Here is a 21820-nt window from a genome sequence, read left to right as displayed (position 1 = left end):
GATTTGGAAGTACAATAATTTCCAAGCAAGCACTCCATTGCATTATAATATATAATAGAGGACAAGCAAGCACCTGAATATATGAAAACATAACATACCTTCTAAGAAGGAAACCAACAAATTAAAGACTCAGAGTAAAACCCATTTTATTTATTTCTGTTTTACAAAGGCAAAGAACATACAGATTGGTTGGTTAGTCCAGTGCTTCCATATCATCTCCAGAACAAGCCAAGGAATGTGCTTTTACAGAACTAATAACACTGACTTTGCCATCCCTGTTCCAAAAAAATTAAGCAAACTAAGGGATAGGATCTGCATCTCAGGTTTGATCAGCACCATTGCATCGGTATTCATGTATTTTCAATGTACAGAAATATTAGCCTCAAATCTTGTCTCAGTACAGCATATTTAATTTCAAAATCAGACCTTGAAATTTTTCTTCCATGTATTGAAAACCACCTCCAGTCCATAGAAAACAGTTAGCTACTTGCAATTTAAATTGGTTTGAAAGTTTTAGTACATTTTGTATTCATAAAAAGGAATGTTAGAGACCAAAATCTTTAAATAAAGGTGCATGTAAATACAGACAACAGTGCAGACTTCTCATATACTCTGATCCCTAGCTCTTGGAGTTGGATAATTTCAGCCTCATTGGAGCACTCAGTTTTGGCATAGAACTATGAAACAAATCAGTTATTTTAAACAAATCAGTTAAATCCATGTCACTCTACATGCTAACAATTCATTTTTTCTCAATTCAGAAGCCCACAGCACTCAGAGCAAGTTGACTGGCATAAGAAGTTCTTCTACATTTATAGAAGTTTATTGGTACTAATTATTATATTTTCAGAGCTATTTCAGATATTCAGAATTCTCATTTCAAAAGGCCTCACCAGAGGACAGACTGACATATACTTCAGAAAAAATTTAACCATCATTGCCAACAGGGAGAGTTACTCATTTCAAGCTCTGTATTTAAAGTACCATCAATCTTTTACATAGCAACCAACAAGTAGCACACAACTTGTAACATTTATCTACATTGTGTCATCACCATTTACTATAAAGAGCAGGCACTGAACTTTTTAAACTATTACAAATCAAAGATTACATATTACTGCAAAGTTAGAAACCACATTCAAGAACCAAGAATGAAAATACTTTTAGCAATATTATTTTATGTATATACTTAGAGATGAGGAATTATACTCATCGTGTTTTTTGGTCCTTTTCCCTTCAGTTCATAACCAAAAGACACACCAGACCCTTGAAGTTCACCTAAACGATCACTCAGGTTTTGGTGCAAGAACCTATTTCAATACAGTGGGTAAAGATCACTTCACAAATTGGTGAATCCTTTATAAGTTAAAACAACTTAATTGACACACTAGCCTGAAACATGGGCATTCTTGTTTTACAGATGGATTGACCTCTACACAGCCCAAAAGCTGTCCCTGAGCTCCCCACTGCCGCCTCTGTGCCCGCCCAAGGTGGGCCGCTTTCATTGACGGGACCATGTAACCAGAGGGGCAGCACTGACAATGCAGAATGATAGTAGATGCCCTAAATCTGAACTGGGAAGAAGTCATATTCTGTGAATAGTGCCACGTTGCCTTTTTAAATAAATATGCTCTCTTCCCATTCCTTCCCACCTTTCCAGCAATATGCAAGAGACAGAACTACTATTGCTCTTCCCTTCACCACACACAACGCGTACACTTGATGGACGCTACATAACCAAGCTGTTCCTCAAAAAGGCAATGTCTGATCAAGCCCACATAAGTATTTCTTAAAGCACAGTGCAATTTTAGTCCGAAGCACTTTCCCCCTCAACATATCTATAAACAAATAAAGCCTATTTTGAAATCCATATTGGAAGTCAAGAATCCTGTTTTGTCTGTATCCTCAAAACAAGACCATGTTTTGCCTTAGTAGAAAATACACCTACAATTGAAAATGTTTAAAACATTAGGTTTACTCAGTGCTGAAATGGGGGTATGGAACCTGCAGGTGTCCCAGACTTCCAAGATCAAGTCGCCTGCAACTTATTTTTCCTTCATTTTTTTCAAATAACGAGCACGTATTTGTTTGTTCGTTTTCATGAGCAAATTCATGACAGCAGGTGAAGGCAGAAGAGAGAAGAGCCAGCCCTAAGAAGTGAAGGGGAAAGAAAAAAGTGTCTCAGCTATTATAGCCTGTACTAAGCTAAATCAAATCCATTACCAGCAAACATGACAAAATTATGATTGGAAGTTAAAGAACAAAAATCACTATTTTAATATTCAAAACTATTTAATACTTTTCTTCCATAGCAAACACATACATAGAACATACTGCATCCTTACCTGTTGCAAGGGGACTTACCATGAGTGCATGGGGTAGGCATCCATTGGTCTGGGACTGCAGGCCTACTGTGCCTAAGGCGGCTCTTACATATGTTTCAGGACTGGGCTTATTGAAGGTTGGTTTGCGGATTTTAGACATTTTTGTTGCCACATAGTATGGTAGAACACTCTGCATACAGGAAAAAACATTAGGCAGAGAATGCTTTCAGATTAACCTACAGATTCATCACAGAACTAAAATCATTGAAAACTAAACCTGTAAATATACTGAATTCTGAAACATTTACTTAAAAGCCAGACTTAAATTCTCATTTTAAGATCAGAATGTACAATATCAAAAAGGTTTTTAATCAGGGATCGTGGGGGACATATTTGGGATATGAAGGATAGTTATATGGTCTGATGACAGTCAGCACCCCCAGCTGGTGCCCTAGAAAAGCTATTTTTGCAAGAGTATGCCTGAAGAGCCTTTCTTACCATTTGCCCTGTAAGTGCAAAACACCATTCCAGCTGTTTAGCACAAAATGCTGTTAGTGCTGCTTCTCTGTAGTAAGCCACCAATGCTTAGGAAGGAGGTACAGAACTCAGTAAGACAGAGACTTGATACTTAAATAGCTCTTGTATCTGGTACTCAAAGAAACAAGAAAGGAAGGAGGAGGAAGAAAAAAAGGAAAAGCCAAAAGACTTGGAACACTGAGCTTATGATACTACAGGAGGGCTCAGAGGAAGTGAGAGGTTTTGTTTTTTTTAGTGTGGAAGACCTCAAGGACAGAAGGAAGGATCAAGAGAGAGAGTGCAGTTAATGGGCTTTTATAGCAGTTTTGGGAAGGAATAGAAAAAGTGATAGTGGGTCTTGGAATTACCTGGCCTTGGCATAATGGAAAAGCAAGAGAAAAAGCAGGGATATACTTTTGACAGAGGGAAACCTGATAGCACAAATGGATGTTAGCATTGGGGAAAGCAGACAGAGGGGATCCAAAAACTACATTCCACCTGTCCCCAGCTCCTGCTAATGGAGAAGGAAAGGAAGATGAATGTGCATTCATAACATTAGGAAGCAAACCCTCTTTCCCCCACAGTCATGCTTTAGGCATGCTTGCTTTCAACTTGTTCTCACTTTAGGCCTCTAAAAAAAGTAGTTGAAAAGCCCTAGTCTACAGCCATGCAGTCAGATAGTGTATCAGATCTCACAAGCTTAGGAAGGTTGCAACTTCACCAACACTTTGGCAAGGACCTCCTAAGACATTCGAGGTTCTCCTGTGGCTCTACAGATGATTCAGTACAGAGAATCACTACTGACCACCACAGTAGTGAACAGTAATTCTTGCGTCTTTACAGCAGATACCTGAGAAGTGTCATTCTACTTCTACTCCACTAACGAATTTCAAAATAAGAACACCAGCTCTAACCTCCAGTACATTTGGGCAATTTTCAGTTCGTAAAACTAACTCTGCTTCCCCATATTAGTCTCTTAAAGAACAATGACCACACACACTTGATCTCAGAAACATTTGCTTTACTGCCGCTCCCAGAGGCATAACGTGGGGAAAGGACAATAAACTATTATTGGCTATTTAACCAAGCAAAGGTTGTACACATTTCAACAGGAATTCAAATATCACAAACGGGAAGCATTGTTAGGTCAGCTCATTCCTTTGTCTTAAAGAACGTGCACTTCTTTCTATAAATAGGACTTAAAATATCAATAACATACTGAATGAGTTCACTTTCAAATGGAGAAGTCATGGATCCCCAAATTTCAGAAATGTGAAACAATTACCATCACCTTGAAAGTCACCAAAAGCCACAAATACTTAGATAAGAAAACCACTTATGTTACTGTAATAGCATAGGTACCTACTACCAACTCCAGAATGTGGACCACATCTATATTTTAGATTAGATTTCTAAATTGGCTCTCTAATCTGGTGTTTTTACCAAAAAAAAAAAAATCAATGCTAAGGGGTTGATTTGGAAGCTACTTATTCACCAGTTAATTATATCTCCAATATCCCCACACACAGTGGCATGAAGATTAAACAAGAAAACTTGTTTCCTGTCTTCCCCTGCTAAAATAGTCATTTATGAACTGCACTACTCAGCTAAACCACTGGATAGAATGAAGGGGAAAACAATTGTACACAAGGATGTTTCAGAAAGCAAGCATAACAGTAGCACTACTGGTTAGCTATTGGTCCACAAACTTTGCTCTTATGTCCAAGGCACATAGGAAGATAAATTTAAACTCCATTTTTTCCTCCCAAATGCTCTCCAGAAAACAGGTACTTCATTTCAGAAACATTAGTTTTACCATCTTCCTAATAACTGTGCCATATTTTGTTTTAACAGCTGGAAGCTGGGGGTTTTGTTTCTTTGCTTTTTGTTGGGGTTTTGTTTTTGTTTTTGTTTTTTTAAAGCATTTTGTATTCAAGCAGATATTACCCACACTACTTGGACAAGGAACTGTATAGGCAATTCCTTGCCTTTACCCACATAAAAAGTCTAGCCTGCTCTCAGCTTCAAAACATGCTTTAAAGTAACTTATGCCAATACAATGTCTCTTGCTCCCTTAAAAGACTTGCCAGTGCTTACAGCTCTGACCCTTATTAAAATTGGCCAGCACTGAGCTGCATTCTTGAAAGTTGTATAGATGCAGGAAGTCAGATCTCAGGTCTTGAATAGACTTTTTCACATGAGTGTAGCATAAAGTCAAAATTGTGTAAACAAGCTATCCTATTGCTAATTTTACCGTATTTCTATTTAAAAGAGCTGAACTCCTAGCTGTTTTCAGAGCAGTTTCCTTCCCTTTCACTGTGAGGAGAAAGGGAAGGTGCATAAAGGGGAAATGGAGAAATTGCAGCAGCCAACATTGACCTGTACACATTGTCCTAAAAAGCTTTGAGTTTGCAGAAAGATAATACCACTGGCTGTAAGTCTGGTGACAGCGTACTTTTGTGAATACCTAGAGAGTCAGTCGAGCTTGTTTACTGTGGTGACAAGGAGGCTGGGGGTGACCTAATACCTGCCTATAACTATTTCAAGGGCAGTTATGAAGATGACAGTCAAACTCTTCTAGTAGTGCCAAGTAAAATAAGAAGAGGCAGAACTATCAATTTTGGCTTGGGCGGTTCAGACTGGACACTGGAGAGAAGGTCTTTAGCTAGGATGGTAGTGCAGCACTCAGGTTGCCCAGAGAGGTCACAGCACCCCCATCCTTTAAGGTTTTCCAGATTTGGCTGGACAAAGCCCTGGCTAACCCACACCCTAGTGTTAGCAGCAGTGCCACTAAGAGTGGAAGGTTAGACTAAAAAACCCCCAGAGATTCCCTTCAAATGAACACTTCCGTGATTCTGTGAGCTGGCATTTTATATAGTGAATATTGTAGAAGAATACAAGTAGTGAAAATTTTTCACTCTTCCACTTTTACTATGTATAGTAACGAAGCATAGAGGGAAAAGGTGCTGATACTGACAGAAGTTAGAAAGGGAAGTAAAAGAAAAGGGCAAAGAACTGGACAATATTTTCAGGAAAAAAAAAGAATGACATTTCAGAAGAGTCTGCAGAAATCTTTCAGGAAGAGTTTTTCCAAAAAAAGTCTTGAGAAGTCCTTGCAGTCTTCTTCATTCCCACAGAATGGTTGAGGTTGGAAGGGACCCCTGGAGATCATCTAGTGCAACCCCCCTGCTCGACCCCTTTTATTCTTGCCTAATTTCTGCTACAGACTCATACCTCTTTCTCTGCATGTAAATAAACACAGAATTTAAATCTATGCTATTACTGTGCTGTTTCTGTAAAACTAAACTGGCCTGTTGGCTAGAAAGAGTGTACTTGGAATTTAAAGATGCCTACACTTCAGTAGAAGCACTAATCAAAACTTAACTTCCACAAAGAAAGCATTCCACTTGAGCAATATTGATATAGCTTAGGCTGAGCTTCAGAAATTGGTAAAATACTGGCTGTACTGTGGTTTTGCTTTTCACACAGTGGTATTCTGCAGGTACTGGCATGGTAAGAGTTAACCATTTCAAATAGTGATCTTAACTGAATTTTAAAAGTGCTTCTTTCTGAAGGTCAGAGAGATTAACTTTGAAGTATCTAAAGGGGATGCAGTCCTAAGGACATGAAGGAGATATACCAGCTACTCTTTACAGAGAGGTACTTGTAATATTCATTAGCAGTTTATAGTGGCTTAAGCTGGAGCAAGACAAGGACATGGACTGCAATAAAATCAGCATAACAAATGGAAGCTATAACAGCTGTTGGACATCAGGCCCACATAACTCAGCATGGCAGTTCATAATCTACATTTAGGGACAAAAAAAAGCAGTGCAATAAGGAATTGAGCACCCTTTACCAACATGCGAGAGTTACAAAAAGCCAGCTTATCACAGGCTATATTGTAGTTACAAACCTAAGTTTTGTACAGGCAAACATATTTGTAGATACAGAAAGCCAGATTTAATCTTCATCTGTTTGTAACATTAAATATGTAAGACCCTGAACACTTGTCTTTAGCTTTTCCATATCCCAAGCTAGAAAAATCTTTAACATGCTATGGACATTCATACTGTGTATTACATTCAAACTGTTTGGGCTTAGCACCTTTAGCCAAGCATGAGTTACTGGACTATTTTTCACTTTTGAAGTACCAATAGGTACTCCTTTGACATAGATGGGCAGGACAAGCTCCTTCTTCATTTTCCTCTCAACCTGACAGAATACCCTTTGAAGAAGACTTAGGGAGGAGGAGAATGACTGGTTATGAATGCATGTAGAAACAACACATCTCAAAAATGTAACGCTTTTCTCCTTGAAGCGCCTGCATCTGCATACACTTACACTGAGGTAACTCTCAGCAGCTCTACCTGACAAAAACACCAGAAAACAGAAGGATCTTGGACATGCTACCCTAACAAGAGGCTGAAGAATCACTCTCCCAAAAGAAGAAATATTAGTAACTGAATGACATTTCTTAGGCTTTTCAAGGATGAAAGCATCTTCCATGGAAAGCCACTAACATTGCTCAAGTTTGTCAGAGGTATGCAAATTAGCAGGAGCCATGTCCACTCACAGGAAAAACACCACAAACCCCACAAACCCCACAGAAAGAATCACACACAGCCACATTGCCATTGAAACCGTGTGTTGAAAGATCCACTCCCTCACACTTCATAGACAGTCTCAAGCAGGAAAGAAGTTCTACTGAAAGACTTCATATCAATGTAGAAGAGAAAAATACTTTATTAAGTAGGGCACAAGACAGACGAGCAAAACAAACCTTTCACCTACACAAAGCATCACCTGGGTCTACCTGGGCATAAGCATTCTACTTAATCGGTATGCCTTTCTTAGGAGAAAGGTGTTCTCAAACCCAAGAGCCACCCAGTATTTGTACCTTAAGATGTAAGGGACAGAGACTCAACTGAGGATCCTGACCTGGGTTGTGTGTAATCAGTTCTAGTATTAGAGGTGTTGCCACCTTTTGATGCAGAATTACCCAGAAGTGCCGCATCCTGTCTTGGATTTCAGATGATTGAGCCAAAGAGAAGTTGCAAAGGCATCTTCCTGACTCAAGAAGAGGATCACAAATGAATTCAACAAGGATCCCAGAAACAAGCTGGAATTGCACTTTTGACAAGTATCTAAGGTCAGAGCTGTTGGCTGAGAACATCACCTCATTCCACTTCTGATCCACCAGTCTGAAATGTTCCTCTGTTAAGAGAATCATGTTTGTACACAGATATACTCAGTGCACCAGTTCCACAGATAAGTTTCTCTTCTGTGCAGGCTGTTGTTATACAGACATTGTATATTGTTCATTATTATCCATATGCAATGGCCCTACATAAATGAGCAAGCTGCCAGCTACAGCCTTCTGCCCTGTCTTGAACTCTAGAACATTACCACAATGTTACACTCCATGTAGACCACACACTCAGAGGACTTGTACTGCTCACAGGAATGTATTTCATTGTGCTTACAGGTGTTCCACATGAGGCTTCTCACAAAGACCAAGGCAGTGAGATGAGCCAGCACTACCAGTTCCTTCAGTCTTATTTGAAGACTGCAGCAACAGATTAGAAGGAGCATCTTGGCAAAGCAGATGGGAAGAACAGCTGTCTGACATGAAGAAGTTAAATCCACAGGTAATACAGAAACTGAATGATGTGGGGGGAACAGAAGTGATACAGCAGAGTAAAAGCAAAAAGAACACTGTAAAGAACTTGAATTGCAGTAAAATCATCATCTTATTGCAGGAAGGTCTGGGGCTGAAGCCAGGGAAAGACTTGGAAAGCCCTGTGAGAACCAGAAAGTAACAAGGAGATACCAAATGCTGAAAGTTGTTTCAGCTTAATCCACTTTAAGAACAGAGAGAGCACGCAAACCACATTGTATGCTGAACGTGTTCAGAGTGCTAAGTTTTTATGCATCCTCTACTGCTGAGTAGCAGCTCTCCAGTGAGTTGTTCTGGCTAAAGGTACTTCCCATGCTGTTACTGCACAGTGTCAGGCACTCTGAGAAGTCATGTTTTGAGAGTTTTACAAGTTTGGGAGTTATGATCTGTTGCCAGTGTAAAACTATCATCTAATCTGTCCTAGAGACTGTCTTTAACAACCTTTCCTTAGAGCACTCTCAGGGACTCTCTTCACTAGCTTCCTTTCCCCATTGCCAACAGTCCCCAAAATAACCAATAGCATAATAAATGCATCCTTTAAGAAGTTTAGCATAGGCTTAAATAAGGTTGCCATTACCGGGTCAGTTACTGCACGGAAATAGCTCAACAATTGTCTTTTCTAGCGTGGTCTAACAATCTCCTCTCGGGAAATGGGGCAGGACATTTCCTGGTAATAAGTTCTTGTTTTGATAAGTATGCCTTATGGGGGGGAAAAAAAAATACAGCAAATCAAAAAGGTAACATAGCCTTAAGTTGGTAATAACTTCTATGCTTTTAATCAGCAACAAAACCTATACTCACACATTCAATGATCATCTCAAGTAATGCAGGCAGTTTTGTGCCTTAAGCCTAGTAGGGCCCTTGGAGTTGTTGTGGTTTTAAGAAACACCATACAGAATACGGAGAGGCAAAGTAATAGGCATGGACATTGGCTAATTATGTTTGTAACAAAAACCCTTACTGAAGTAAAAAGAGATACACAACTGTCTTTGCAGTACAGGTAGGGTCTCATGCCACTTTTATGAAGACCTGAGTAACTATTGCTCTGCAGAGCAATGTATGCAATGAATAATGAGAAACTGAATGGTTGTGACCCATAATCAGACAAAAATCTGGAAGTTTCAGCAAAGTTTTGGAAGCAAACCCTAACAGCATATGAGAAGTGATATTAAAGCAAAATCTTGTAAAGATGTGAAATTGGCTTGGTTTGCTCTCATGTCCCTACAAAAACAATTAAAACCACAGTAGGTAAATGAGTGACAGGGGGGAAGTAAAACTCATTAGGAATGTGGAATCCTGTATTAAAGACAAATTAAATCAGTCCATCACATGGAAAGGGTCTTTCAGGTTTTTTGCTTAGTTTTGCTACTAAGCTTACACTAGCAGTTGATTGACTGAAACTGCAGGGAACAGACTGCTGCTAACTATTCTAGCCTTTGAGTGTTACCCATCTAATATCTGTGCAAGGGCACTCCAAAAATACATTCCAGAAGATTAAGTTCTATAAAGATGTATTCCATAGAATTAGAGATAGGCACAGTTTTATGAAATATTTCTTACTTAAAGGTAAAATTACCACCACCAGCTTAAAAAAAAAAATGTTACTTTCAGGTGCATTGTTTCAGAGCAACTTCACAAAACTGCTAGCAGGATCAAAGGAAATCCTTATCCTTAATCTGTGTCATATATTCATGAATAAGAGAATATGATGTTTTCCTTTTGTTACCAAGACACCAATGTTGCTGTGGTAACCACACTTACAGGAACCAAACTACTCACCTGCACAGTGATGCCTTTGCTCTTGTATTCTGCATGGAGGCCTCGGGAGAAGTAATCCACAAAAGCCTACAGAGAAAAGAAGGGAAATACACAGCATGCTGTGCATTAAAGTGGAAACTATAACTTGTAGTGGTCTGTAAGCATATTTGAATTTCTATTTATAGCTCCTGTCTTCAAAATGAAAAACTCTGATTTTCAAAGAAACTTTGTAGATTTGAGCAATGCCACTGGAGTAGAAATCCTAAGCTTATGAAGCTTTTTACCAAAATGAGACTCAATCTAAGAAAATAACATCCTTTATAATTCAGGAGGAAAACAAACTAATGTTACATTAAGTTCAGTTAAAGAAAAAGGAAAACAAAATTTAGTATACTTTACCTGTGCCTTTTTTTTTTTTTTAAACATGGCATTTAAATACTTTGTCTTCTGCCTTTGCATTATTTAGAAATGCCACCCTAAAATGACACTTTAGCCTAGTCCTGAAGTCCACTAGGACAGTTTCTTTTCCAAATTTCCAGAAGTTTGGGAAATTACAGGAGCAAGAGGTTAAGGAAGGAACTTAAATGGCTTAAAAGGTGGATGCTTGTACACATCTTCAAGACACCCTCACATCTGATACAGCCATCTCCATAAATGGAGACCCACGTGCTTTCTTCCCCATTATCACTTACTCTAAAATAAAAAGCATGTCTTATGCCATGCTGAGGAATTCAAATCACCACAGATCCTCTCCTCCCCCCTCCCTGAGTTAGTCTAAACCACCTTTCCATTTTTCCCTCCCCCCTTCTGATGGGACAAAATACGAGGTTCTACCATCCCTTGTTTTAGTGAAGCAATACAGCCAAATAGAATAAATGAAGTACCCTCCACTGAAGTATCTAAAGCATTCCATTTATAACTAAAGCTAAAATAAGTAGTAAATAATTTAATTCAAGTATTAAAGAAAAAACAGCTCTAGAGAGAAAAGGCTATTAAAAAAAGAAGCAGCTGCTTCAGACCTGCATCAAAGCAAGCAGCCAAGCCTGTTGCACAATCCTCCTGTTTTGATTGTCATTAGTGGATTAACAGAAGTCCTAGCTGAAATCAGTGCTTTTAGTTTACACATTCAGTATGTTTTCTATTAAAGTTATGCTACAGAACTTACCTGTACGCAAAGAAACATTCCTATGCTGCTGGACTATTTCTATAGATACTTTTTTGAGCATACACAAGATCTGAAGGAAAACTAGACCTTGCTGTGTAGCAGATAGGTCCTTTTATTCTTCAGATTGCATGTACAAGCTAGAAAGTGGCTCATTGAGCCAGATAAGCTCACCTTCTGTCCAACTGTTCTTTCCTTCTCCTTCTCCCCTCTAATAAAAGTTCTTAATGAAATCCAGTTCTTGACATCAGGTCCCTGAAAATCAGGCCTAACTGTTATAACTTCAGTGAACTAACCATCCTCTTGTAACAATGTAAGAAACTTGCAAACGTGTGAACTGTTTGGTGCAGTACCTGAACACAGCTGCCAGAATTACATTTGTGATAACTGCTCACCACAGTATATATGCAATCAATGATCTATCAAAAATAAATGAAAACAAACCTATATTCTGTAAATCAAAGTTCTTTGATCACTTAGGAAAAGTTCTGACTATTTCTACTTGCCTGAGAGTCCTGAAATCAGTTATTGCTTTTCAAATATGTAAGAGTGTATAAAGAGACTGTCATCTCCACTGTTTGCAAAGACCTCTGCCATAGAGAAAGTTCCTTTTACATGAGCCAGAACAAGCATTTATCCACATCCATTGTCCAAATAAGCTTCAGAGTTTTCTTCTTGATGGATTTATTCAACACAAGTTGAAATTTTTTGCTTCCAGAGGCTCAAGCCCTCCAACAGCATCTAACTTTAAAACAGTCTTAAAAATGTTCTCTAAATAACTGCCCCCCCCCCCAAATAAACATAGCATACTAAAATCGCTTTCTTCTCCTTGGATATCCAATAACAAATCCAAATGTTTAAGATATAGTGGGGGGGGTGGGGGGATCATTTTTCACTTCTCGTTAATATTAATATAGGAGATAGGGAAGCCTGTCAAAAAATAAGAATAGGTTTCCTTTAGAAAGGTTTCATTTCATTGTAAAATATGGAATTCTCCACAGGAAGGTTAAAAAGAGTTGGACTGTGCCTGTTCCTGACAATTAGCCAAAGCCATTGACTTAGGCCTGAAGGATACTATGGTTTAAAACCCTTCTATATAGATATGGGGGGGGGGGAGAATAGAAATTGCAGATACCGTCTTTCTATTGCTACATTAGGGGAGTCACTTTCATGCTTACTAATCTTGCCTTGGTAGAAGATGAGCAGTGCTGAGAATAGGCAGACTACTTACCCTGTAATTGAGTTTCTTGGAGGAGAAGGGAGGAATATATTTGAGGTTCTCATTGAAAAAAGACTAACCAAAGCAGTCTAAGGCATATTATCACTAAAATCAGAAGCTCAAATCATCCTATAAAGCTGAAGGCACTGCCACAAGGAAAGTGACCTTTCACATCAAAACAAAGAACTGTACTCTCAGGAAACAGCTATTTCAAGAGAAAATGTTGTCAGCTAAAACTCTAAATCAGGCTTTCATGATTTCTAAACTTAAATATCTCTTCCTTCAGTATGAATAAAATGGTAGCATGCATCAATTAGTTTCTGGGAATACAGAGATGTTACCAAGATACTAAAGGAATTGTGGGTCTGTTCTAACATAAATGACACTGACTGAAGGTTTCTTCATGCTGTCAGGCTTCTGCTTAGATTCTGAAATCCTTGAAGTACTTCAGATTAATTCCCAGGTGCAACTGAAAAAGCTGTAGTGTCACACTGCTTGAATACCAGTGTAAACATTTCCCTTGCATTTAGCATGGAAGAGAGTCTACTGCCTATGATATCTAGAAAAAACTGTGACAACTTGGAGAGGTCACTGAGAACTGGAAGACAACTAATATTACATCCCTCTTTGAAAAAGAGAAGAATGACCTGGTTAGCTTTATCTCAGTCTCTGGAAAGATCATTGAGCACATCATCTTGGAATTCATTTCCAAGAACATAGAGGACAAGAAGGTATATCAGAAACTGTCACAGATGTACCAACAGCAAATCATGCTTGACCAACCTGATTGCTTTCTACGATGGAGTGACTGGCTTTCTAGATGAGGAGAACACAGTAGATATCATCAGTAAGGTTTTTGACATTGTCTTCTGCAGCATTCTCATTTAGAAGCTGAGGAGATATGTGCTGAAAGAACAAACTGCTGGCTAGATTGAAAATTGGCTGGACCAGCAGGCTCGAAGGATCATGATTAATGGCTTGACATCTGGCTGCAACAAGTGGAGAACCCCACAGATCAATACTGAGGCCCACATTGCTCGGCATCTCCATCAGCAGCCTAGATGACGGAGTACACCCTCAGCAAGCTTGCAGATGACCACGCTGGACAGAGTGGCTGACAAAAGAAACAGAGCTTCAGCCCAAAGGGACCCTGATAAACTTGAGGATTACTAAACTTTATGAGGTTTCTCTAACAGTACAAAGTGAAGTGCAAAGGTCTGCATACAGGGTTGCACAACCCCATGCCTCAAAATTGGCTGAGTAGCAGCCCTGCTGCAATAAACCTGGAAGTTATGGTGGATGCCAAGTTGAACATGAGCCAATAATACACTCTCATTGCAAAAAAAGCAAACCACATGCTGGGCTACATTAGCAGGAGGTATGGCCAGCAGATCAAGGCAAATTGTCTCTGTTTGGCATCAGTGAGGCACTTGAACTCTTTCTCTTACCTGAAATATGAAACTTGAGGCAACAGAGTTGGACAAATCTTTGCTTCCAGAAAGCAACAGAAGAGCACTACTTAAAAAAATAACCCATCTTCAAAAAAATTAGGGGAAGTGTTCCAAAATACCAGTATAAGAAATTGTGTTAAAAAAATACTGTCAATGGCCTTCCTCTAACTCATGCTAAGCTTAACTTACTTGGTACCCTTTTTACATGAAAAAGTAGTACATGTGATGAAGTACACAGAATAGTGGTTTCCATAGATAGTAAGCCCTTCTCATTTTTCTCTTGACCTTCAAGCTTCCACTATTGGCAAAATTTAAGTTAGAGACCCAGTACTTTTAGTTCCTGAAAGCACCACTAGATGGACACCAAAACATTTATTCCTGTAATGTTGGCTGATGTTTGACACTCGATTTCAAAGTGCAAAAGAACATTTACCTTCGTTGCAGAATAAAGAGTCAGCAGTGGAGTTGGATACATCCCAGCAGCTGAGGAGATATTCAGGATTACTCCTTTTGATCTGAAAGGCAGTGAAGATATTACCATGCAATAAGGAAAACATTTTTCATATTTCATAAAATTACTGCAAGCCTGAAGAAAATGTTTGGGATGCAAGTGAGATTATGAAGATCCATTTTTAAAACCCCCAACCAAATTCTAAACTGAAATTTACTAATGCATTTTCAAGCAGGATACAAGTATTCATAGGCTGGTATAAATAGGGAATAACTGCAAAGTCAATACAGCTACATCCAAGCAAGAGAATCATGCTCTATACATATTGGGCTACATTCACACAGCTTTGCATAGTTAAGTTGGCATAATCCAAAAGGCAGCTTCTAAGTCTTGGCTAAGGAGGCAGAAGTAGCAATAGAAGTTTGCTATATGGTTTACATTTTGATAATCCCTTTCATGATGAGCCTAAGTGTAACTTCTAAGCATACTTCATGATGGGTCTTCAAGTTAGCAAGTATCTGAATCTACTGCTCAAATACAGAAGTGTTTAACAGATAGTATAGAAGATATTCATTGGATGACTACAGAAAAGAAGTTGTTTTATAGCTGTATTATAATAATATATTTGGTATTACACTGTAATATTTAGGTGAAGGCAAGAATCTGACATTAGTTAGCATCTGCTCTGCTAAATATTTCTAAAGTACATGCAGTTAGGACAGAAAATGAGACTGCTGAATCTTCCAATCCACTGACTGATGTTGAGCATGTCAGTTTGTGCCTAGCTCTACATACAGAGACACAAGTTGGTGTGAGATAGTGATAAGTGCTAATTTAGGCAAGTCAGGGCAAACAAGTTGCCAAAGGGTGCTAGCAGGAAGCCCAATACAGTGAAAGCTGCTTCTCTGCTTCTTCTTACCCACCAGTAAATTCAATGTTTACCTTTGAACATATGACCACACATTCCGTGCTCGCTGTGGAGTGAGAATACACACACACACATTGAACTGCTGCAGATTCACCTACAAGTTTCCTTATCATATTTGTTCATCTCTGCATACCCTATGCTGTTGCTGCCACATAGATTTAAATAGTCATTTTAAAACAAACAGCTAGGTTTAAGTGACCATTAAAGTTAGAACAATGAAATTCTTTGGGAATCATTACAACAGGTTCCAACCAAGGTGGCTTCTGCCATGATTCAAGAATCAAGCCTGTGACTAATCCACCTCTAAAACTGAGACTGTTGACATGACAGAGAAAAGAATCACTTCACAAATATCCACGATTTCAAAGCACCTTTGCCAAAGTTGCTAGTATTTTTCGGGAGTTATCTGCAAGGCTTGGCTAGTGAAGTAAAGTAGTAACATAGATCAAAATATGCGGTCTGAAAAAAAAAGACCACAAACTAATCACGAATTTTCACAACAGCAAAAGGTTAACAGTGGATGCCAGAAGTTTTTCATATCAAGACAGGTGGTGCTTGTGATGTTTATTCATGAGCTCAAATGGGGATTAGCAGTGAAATGAGTATTCAGACAGTTTTTAGAGATTATCCAGATTGGAGAATACTATAAAGGAACTTCTTTAAAGACCTCAGACTGCTATGTGAACAGGCTACAGAAGGGCAGGTGAAAAATCAATAGTAACAAAACCAACAATGCATACTAAAGAAAATATGAATTAATCACGAACCTTGCTAGCTTTTAAATCCTCTATCCACACCCTTGAAAAACCTGAACACTGTTCATGAAACGGAGTCAACAAGGAATTTTTTTGTGCAACAGTCACCAAAAACAGCCAAAGATTGGGAGGTTAGGGATTGGCAGGGACAGATGCACCATCACCAAAATCTTATACACTTTCTATCCCTGCAAATATACAAGAGAAATATTTAGAAACTGATTAAATGATTTGAGAAGGGGGAAAAGCAGAAAAAAGCCCTCAGACATCAAAGAGGTGAAAATTTTGGTTCAATTTAGCTATTTAAGATACTATTTAGAGGATCCATGATAAGAGTATACAGACTAATGAAAGAAAAAGATCAAGATCTTGATTTACTCATCTCATAACAAATAAATGTCATCTTTCTTTTGTAAGTAAAAGACTCTTGAAATTTAGATCCAATGAAAGGAACTGCTCTTCCCATATTCAAATGGGAGTAATTGCCACAAAACTTAACTGAGGACAAAAGCTTAACAGGATTTAAAAAGGGGTAAGTGTTGATATGGATAAACACAAACCTCATGCTTTGAAGCAAATACAAGCTGAAGCTTTCGAAGATGGCTGGCACTCAGGCTGTAGGGCACAAGCCAGTCTCACTGCGGCTAGACTAACTTTCCAGCAGGAGTAGTGATCATGTAGGTGCAGTGAATTAACAGTCTGAGCCAGTAAAGGAGACACTCTAGGAAATGTTACAAATTAAGAGCAGCCCCTTGCAAAAACTCCATGTACTGTTCTCTTCAACGTAGTCAAAGCAACTGGGGTTTTCGAAAGAAAACAGCCCTAACATTAAAAGCTCATAGCTTAAAATCACCAGATAAAAGAAAAATCAAGATGTGCGCGGAGGGAACATTTCCAATTTCTCTAATTACAATTTTGCTTCTTACAGAAATTGCAGAAGAAATGTTTTCAGGGAGGATCTGCAATATGAGAGTTTTGGTGAGGCAAAGAAAAAAGATTGGCTACATCCAGCTCAACTACGTACTACATTTAAAGTTGGTTAACATGAATACAGATACGTGGCTGCCCAACACACCCTAACACCTCCCTATCATTCTACCTTAAGTGGTACGGTGGGAGGGATGCTATATTTAGCCATCTCACTGTTGCTATGACAACCACCGCCTGCTCCAGCTGTATGCCAAATGGAAAGAGCAAGCTTCCTCTGTAATGTAATTATGCACTTGCTACTGTCCTAGCAATAAATACCATAGTTTGATATTTGTCTAGAAACAGTCAACTGATTTTTCTTGCTCCCAAAGACAGAGGCACAATTTTTAGTTCTACGAGGCTCCCACCTTAGGCAGTAGCCTGAAAACTTACAGAGGAACTGCAACATGTTCAAGGGTAATAGGAAGCGCAGATTATAAATTGTCACTTTTGCAAGTGTTCAGAACCCAGGAGAGGAGCCACAGCAGAAAGCCTAAATGCCATTACTAGAAATGGCATTTATCTAAAGCTGTTATGCTTATTGTAAATAAAAAGTATCAGACATACCATACCACACAGTTGTGTTGTCCATTTACAAATCTGGATGTAAAGCATGCGAAGTCTGCTCTCTACTTTTGCATTTATCTTGTAATATATTGCCATAAAACCGATATTCAAATCCATAAATGTACATGCCACAGCTGCAAGACACTATAGTGCACTATGCTACGTCTATCTCTTCGACAAGCTATCTTCCTTGAACAATGAGGAATAACGATGGGAATCCTAGACTAGTTTTTTTTTTTTTTTTTTTTTCCTTAGAACAGCCTGGGCCCCTTTTTCCTAGCCCACAGTCCCCCATGAGAAGTTTACGGTTGGCCCAAAGAGCAGCTGAGTACAGCTACCATTCATTCATGCTCTTGGATTCACTGGACTTCCATATCCTGCTGTGGTTATAGACTCTTAACAGTGTTAACAGCCTGTAAGCTATGACTATGCACGAGTTGGCAGCTGCAGACAGCGCTTCTGTGCACTGCAAAGTCAACTGACTTAAAGTTTCCATATTGTTTGTTATCAAACATTTTTTCTGGGACAGAAACCAAGGCCATCATTCAAATGGAGCAGTCATTTAAAGTGGCTCTACACAAACAGAAAAAGTTCCTGAGATGTGTAAATATTTTAAGCACTATTAGCCTTTTCTTTCCAAACTGCTTCTTGAACTTTTATCTTTAAGATTCTTCAGGTAAGCATGTAGTTAAGAAAAGCGAGGTGGGGAGGGGGGGGAAAGCATGAAGTGGTTTGTTCAAGAGTAGTCAGAACTAGAAGTCAACACGATTCTAGTTTACTGCCTTTCATTCAGATCATCTCATCCAGTTTAATGCTTACAGAATATCTTCTGTATGTTTTTCTGTTAAGCAGAATATACACCATTCCTGTCCTGAGAGGCTGAAGAGATTAACTTCAAACAACTACAACATTTCTTTAGACAAAGATATTTCTTTAGAAGTTTTCTTAGAAGATTTTTTTTAGACAAAGAATAGAGATGCAATAAATCGTTCCGGTTTCAAAAATTCGTAACATTAAATCCTTAAAGCACAGTGACTTTCATCATGACACCTTCACAGGACAGTGGTTTCACAAAAGACAGATCCTTGTCTGTCAAATACAGGACACAGGCAAGGAGTAATTTTTGATTTACAAGCCCTGAGTAACTACCATCTTTGTACTAGGATGCTCATCCTCTGCCAGAGCTTTATGGCGTAATATTATCTGCCCCCCCAACCCCAAGCTCTGTCCCGCATCTTATTTTCTAATTCAAATTTCTTCCCATGAAGTACACTCTTCTATGCTTCCATTGTTATCTACAAATTGTCTGAAATAAAAATCTAAGTTTGACATCTCCCTGATGAGTGAGATGCTGACTCCCGCACTGGTGACTAGCTCTGACAGTTTTCATCCATGAAGAAACTTAGTTTCATATGTGAAATATTTGCTCTGCATCTGTACAAGGTTAGCATAATTGAACCCTGATCTGTGATGAAGACTCCCAGATAGCAGGTGACACAATAAACAAACATGTATTTTTTTAAAGTAAATCTTTGTCAGATTTGGATGCTTACCCCATACATACTCTCCTCCTCTAGTATTCATTTGGAGGTAATAGCATAGTGACTATCACGCACAGTTCTACGCAGCTTTCCTCAGTTCTGCGAACCTAGTTCAGATGTGACCTAGAGCAACCCTCGGCAAGCCAGGGTTAGCACTGCAGCAGGGACAGCTAACATCATGGAACAGTCAACATCAGCTAGAAAACAGCCTGGAGGGACTACGCCAAAATCTTGTATCTTTAGTTTCACCTGGGAGCTAGCTACAAAGTCAGTACATGCCTTTAGGAGTGAGAATGGTGTGCATTAACTCTTATTATTAAAGAGCTGGTCTCCAATTCTACTTTACCAAATGATCACAGACTTTCCTCAATATACCTCCTACTGTATAATAAGAACATATTCTTTGCATCCATTTTACTTACAATGACTTAGAGAAATAGCCTTAAGAAGGTTATTCCCAGGAACTGTAACCACCCCCTCAGAATAGCAGGTTGTTGAGTTAGTGCTGATGAGTCAGACAGGCTTTTTAATTCTGTTCTAAAAGGAATCACCACAACAGTGGAGAAGGGAGAGGAAAAATAAAAAGGGAATCGAGTGGAAAAGGCTTCCACCGTCTGATGATTCATGCACCATCAGCGTGACTCACCCAGCATTACTCTGCCATTAAAACATGGAGACTGGGCTGATTAGTCACAGTAATGAATTTTTCAAGAAAGGATTCTCCCCTATAAATAATGATGACTTTGTCTGGATAGTGTTAGTGTGACTCACCTTTCCAGCATGCCGGGCAGCACCAGTCGTGTCATCTGCAAAAAGAAAACATTCGTGATGGCTGAGAAGGCAGACACCAGACAGCTACAGAATGAGGGAAGCCTCCCTTCCTCCCAGAAGCAGCTGTCACCCCCTCCACCCCAACCAAGGCTTGGGGAAGCAGAGACCATACTTTGCGTAGGCAGTTTATTTTTATTCTACCTGGATAACTTGGCTCTGCCAAGTGATATATGCACTGAATCTGGTGAACCAATCCAGCTAGTAACACAATAAGAGTAAATAAAAGTGTCTTCACCACTCCGCAGCCAGCATCCATGACTTCCAAAAGAACGCTAAAACACCAAAGTGTTTTAATAGTATGTGTACAATCATTCTCCCCTCAGAAGGGCATCTGTATTCCTTAAGTCAGACTAAATTTCTCACTTATGCCAAGACTCAGGACAAAATCCAATACATTTTAGCTCTTCTTTCTGAATTCTTGCTTTTAAGTTAAAAAATAAATTGTGGAGCAGCACAAACACTGGACAGAAGGAACTAGTGAAGACAAGTATTTTGGCTTTGATAACTCAGCCAATACACCTTACTGCTCAGATGAACCTCCTTTACTATAGAACAAACATTATTAAAGCTTACTAGCATTAGCATAACAGAAGTAGGTACTTATCAGAAAGTTTAGTTTACTTCTGACCATGTAGGGCCTTGGTGTAAAAAAGGGAATACTATTGCAACACATACTTTTATGCACATAAAAGTTTGCAGAGGTTACTGTTTCAATAAGAAGTTCTGAACTGTCCTAGCTTTTCAGCAACTTAGGACAAGCATTGTGTTACATAAAGAAAACATCTAACACTCAAACCCATTCCTCCCTGATAACACAGACATTACATCCCCATGAGGAGAGTAGCCAGGCAAGCTTCCCCAGTGCTCTGATTTTGACTCATTATGACTTTGAGCAAACCATTTACAACCTAGATGAAAAACTCTCCAGAGCAGTAATCCTAAAACAAACTTCCCAGGAGCAGACAGATTTCTTTAAGAGTGGCTCTGACAAGGGAAATAAATCAAGCATTGATCCAAACTTTGAGAAATTTGTAATTACAGCGTGAAATAGATATTTAAGGTTGACAGTAGTTAGTACTAAAAAAGAATTGATTTCCATCCAAAATTTCTGCCTATAGAAATAACATTGTTCTTAAAGTTCAGTTTGCACCAACTACTACGCTGCCTCCAACCTGCCCTATTAATACATGTCATATCACTGACAAAGACAAGAAATATAAATTTTATCACTTTTCATATCCTTAAAATAAAGTGCATTTCAAACTTCTTGACAAAACAAGGAGGAGGGGGTAATAAAATACAAATGGCACCAAAATATAATCTTACCTCCTGCTGAAACTGAATTACCTTGATGGCTTTACACACGACATTTGAGTCATGTGAGGAAAAAAACCAGCATATGCAAGTTGCAGGAGCATAAAAACCTATAAACATTTTTTTTTATTAAAAGAAAACAAATCTGACTTATTCCTACAGCAAGCTATTCATATTAGTATCATCACTGCATTAGCTTTTGCATATGGTTGAACATGGTTTTATTAATAAAACATACCCTTTTAGGAATAAAGGGAGGGGGGGAAAAAAAATCACAAAAGGAAACAAGTTTCATTTGATCACAGTTCACACAGAGAAAGGTAGAGAAGGGCAGTATTCTGTATTTTATTGGCA

The 21820-nt window shown here is 38.8% G+C and overlaps 1 protein-coding gene across 1 annotated transcript in view; it reads right to left on the bottom strand.

Moving 5' to 3' along the window:
• Positions 1-129: 129 nt before the first annotated feature.
• The window catches only part of HSD17B12 (hydroxysteroid 17-beta dehydrogenase 12), a 93141-nt gene continuing 71450 nt past the window's right edge, over positions 130-21820 (bottom strand). Inside the window, exons 7-11 of the mRNA XM_067296314.1 lie at positions 20093-20127; positions 14544-14625; positions 10300-10365; positions 2365-2514; positions 130-2150 (exon numbers count right to left, since the gene is read on the bottom strand). Coding sequence (XP_067152415.1) covers positions 2046-2150; positions 2365-2514; positions 10300-10365; positions 14544-14625; positions 20093-20127 — 438 coding nt within the window. The 3' untranslated portion in view covers positions 130-2045. The remainder of the gene's footprint in view (positions 2151-2364; positions 2515-10299; positions 10366-14543; positions 14626-20092; positions 20128-21820) is intronic.

The sequence above is a fragment of the Apteryx mantelli genome, chromosome 4 (genome assembly GCF_036417845.1).
Source record: "Apteryx mantelli isolate bAptMan1 chromosome 4, bAptMan1.hap1, whole genome shotgun sequence".
NCBI classification, from domain to species: domain Eukaryota; kingdom Metazoa; phylum Chordata; class Aves; order Apterygiformes; family Apterygidae; genus Apteryx; species Apteryx mantelli.
Note: the sequence above shows the minus strand (reverse complement) of the source record. Positions and strands in the feature narration are given on the sequence as shown.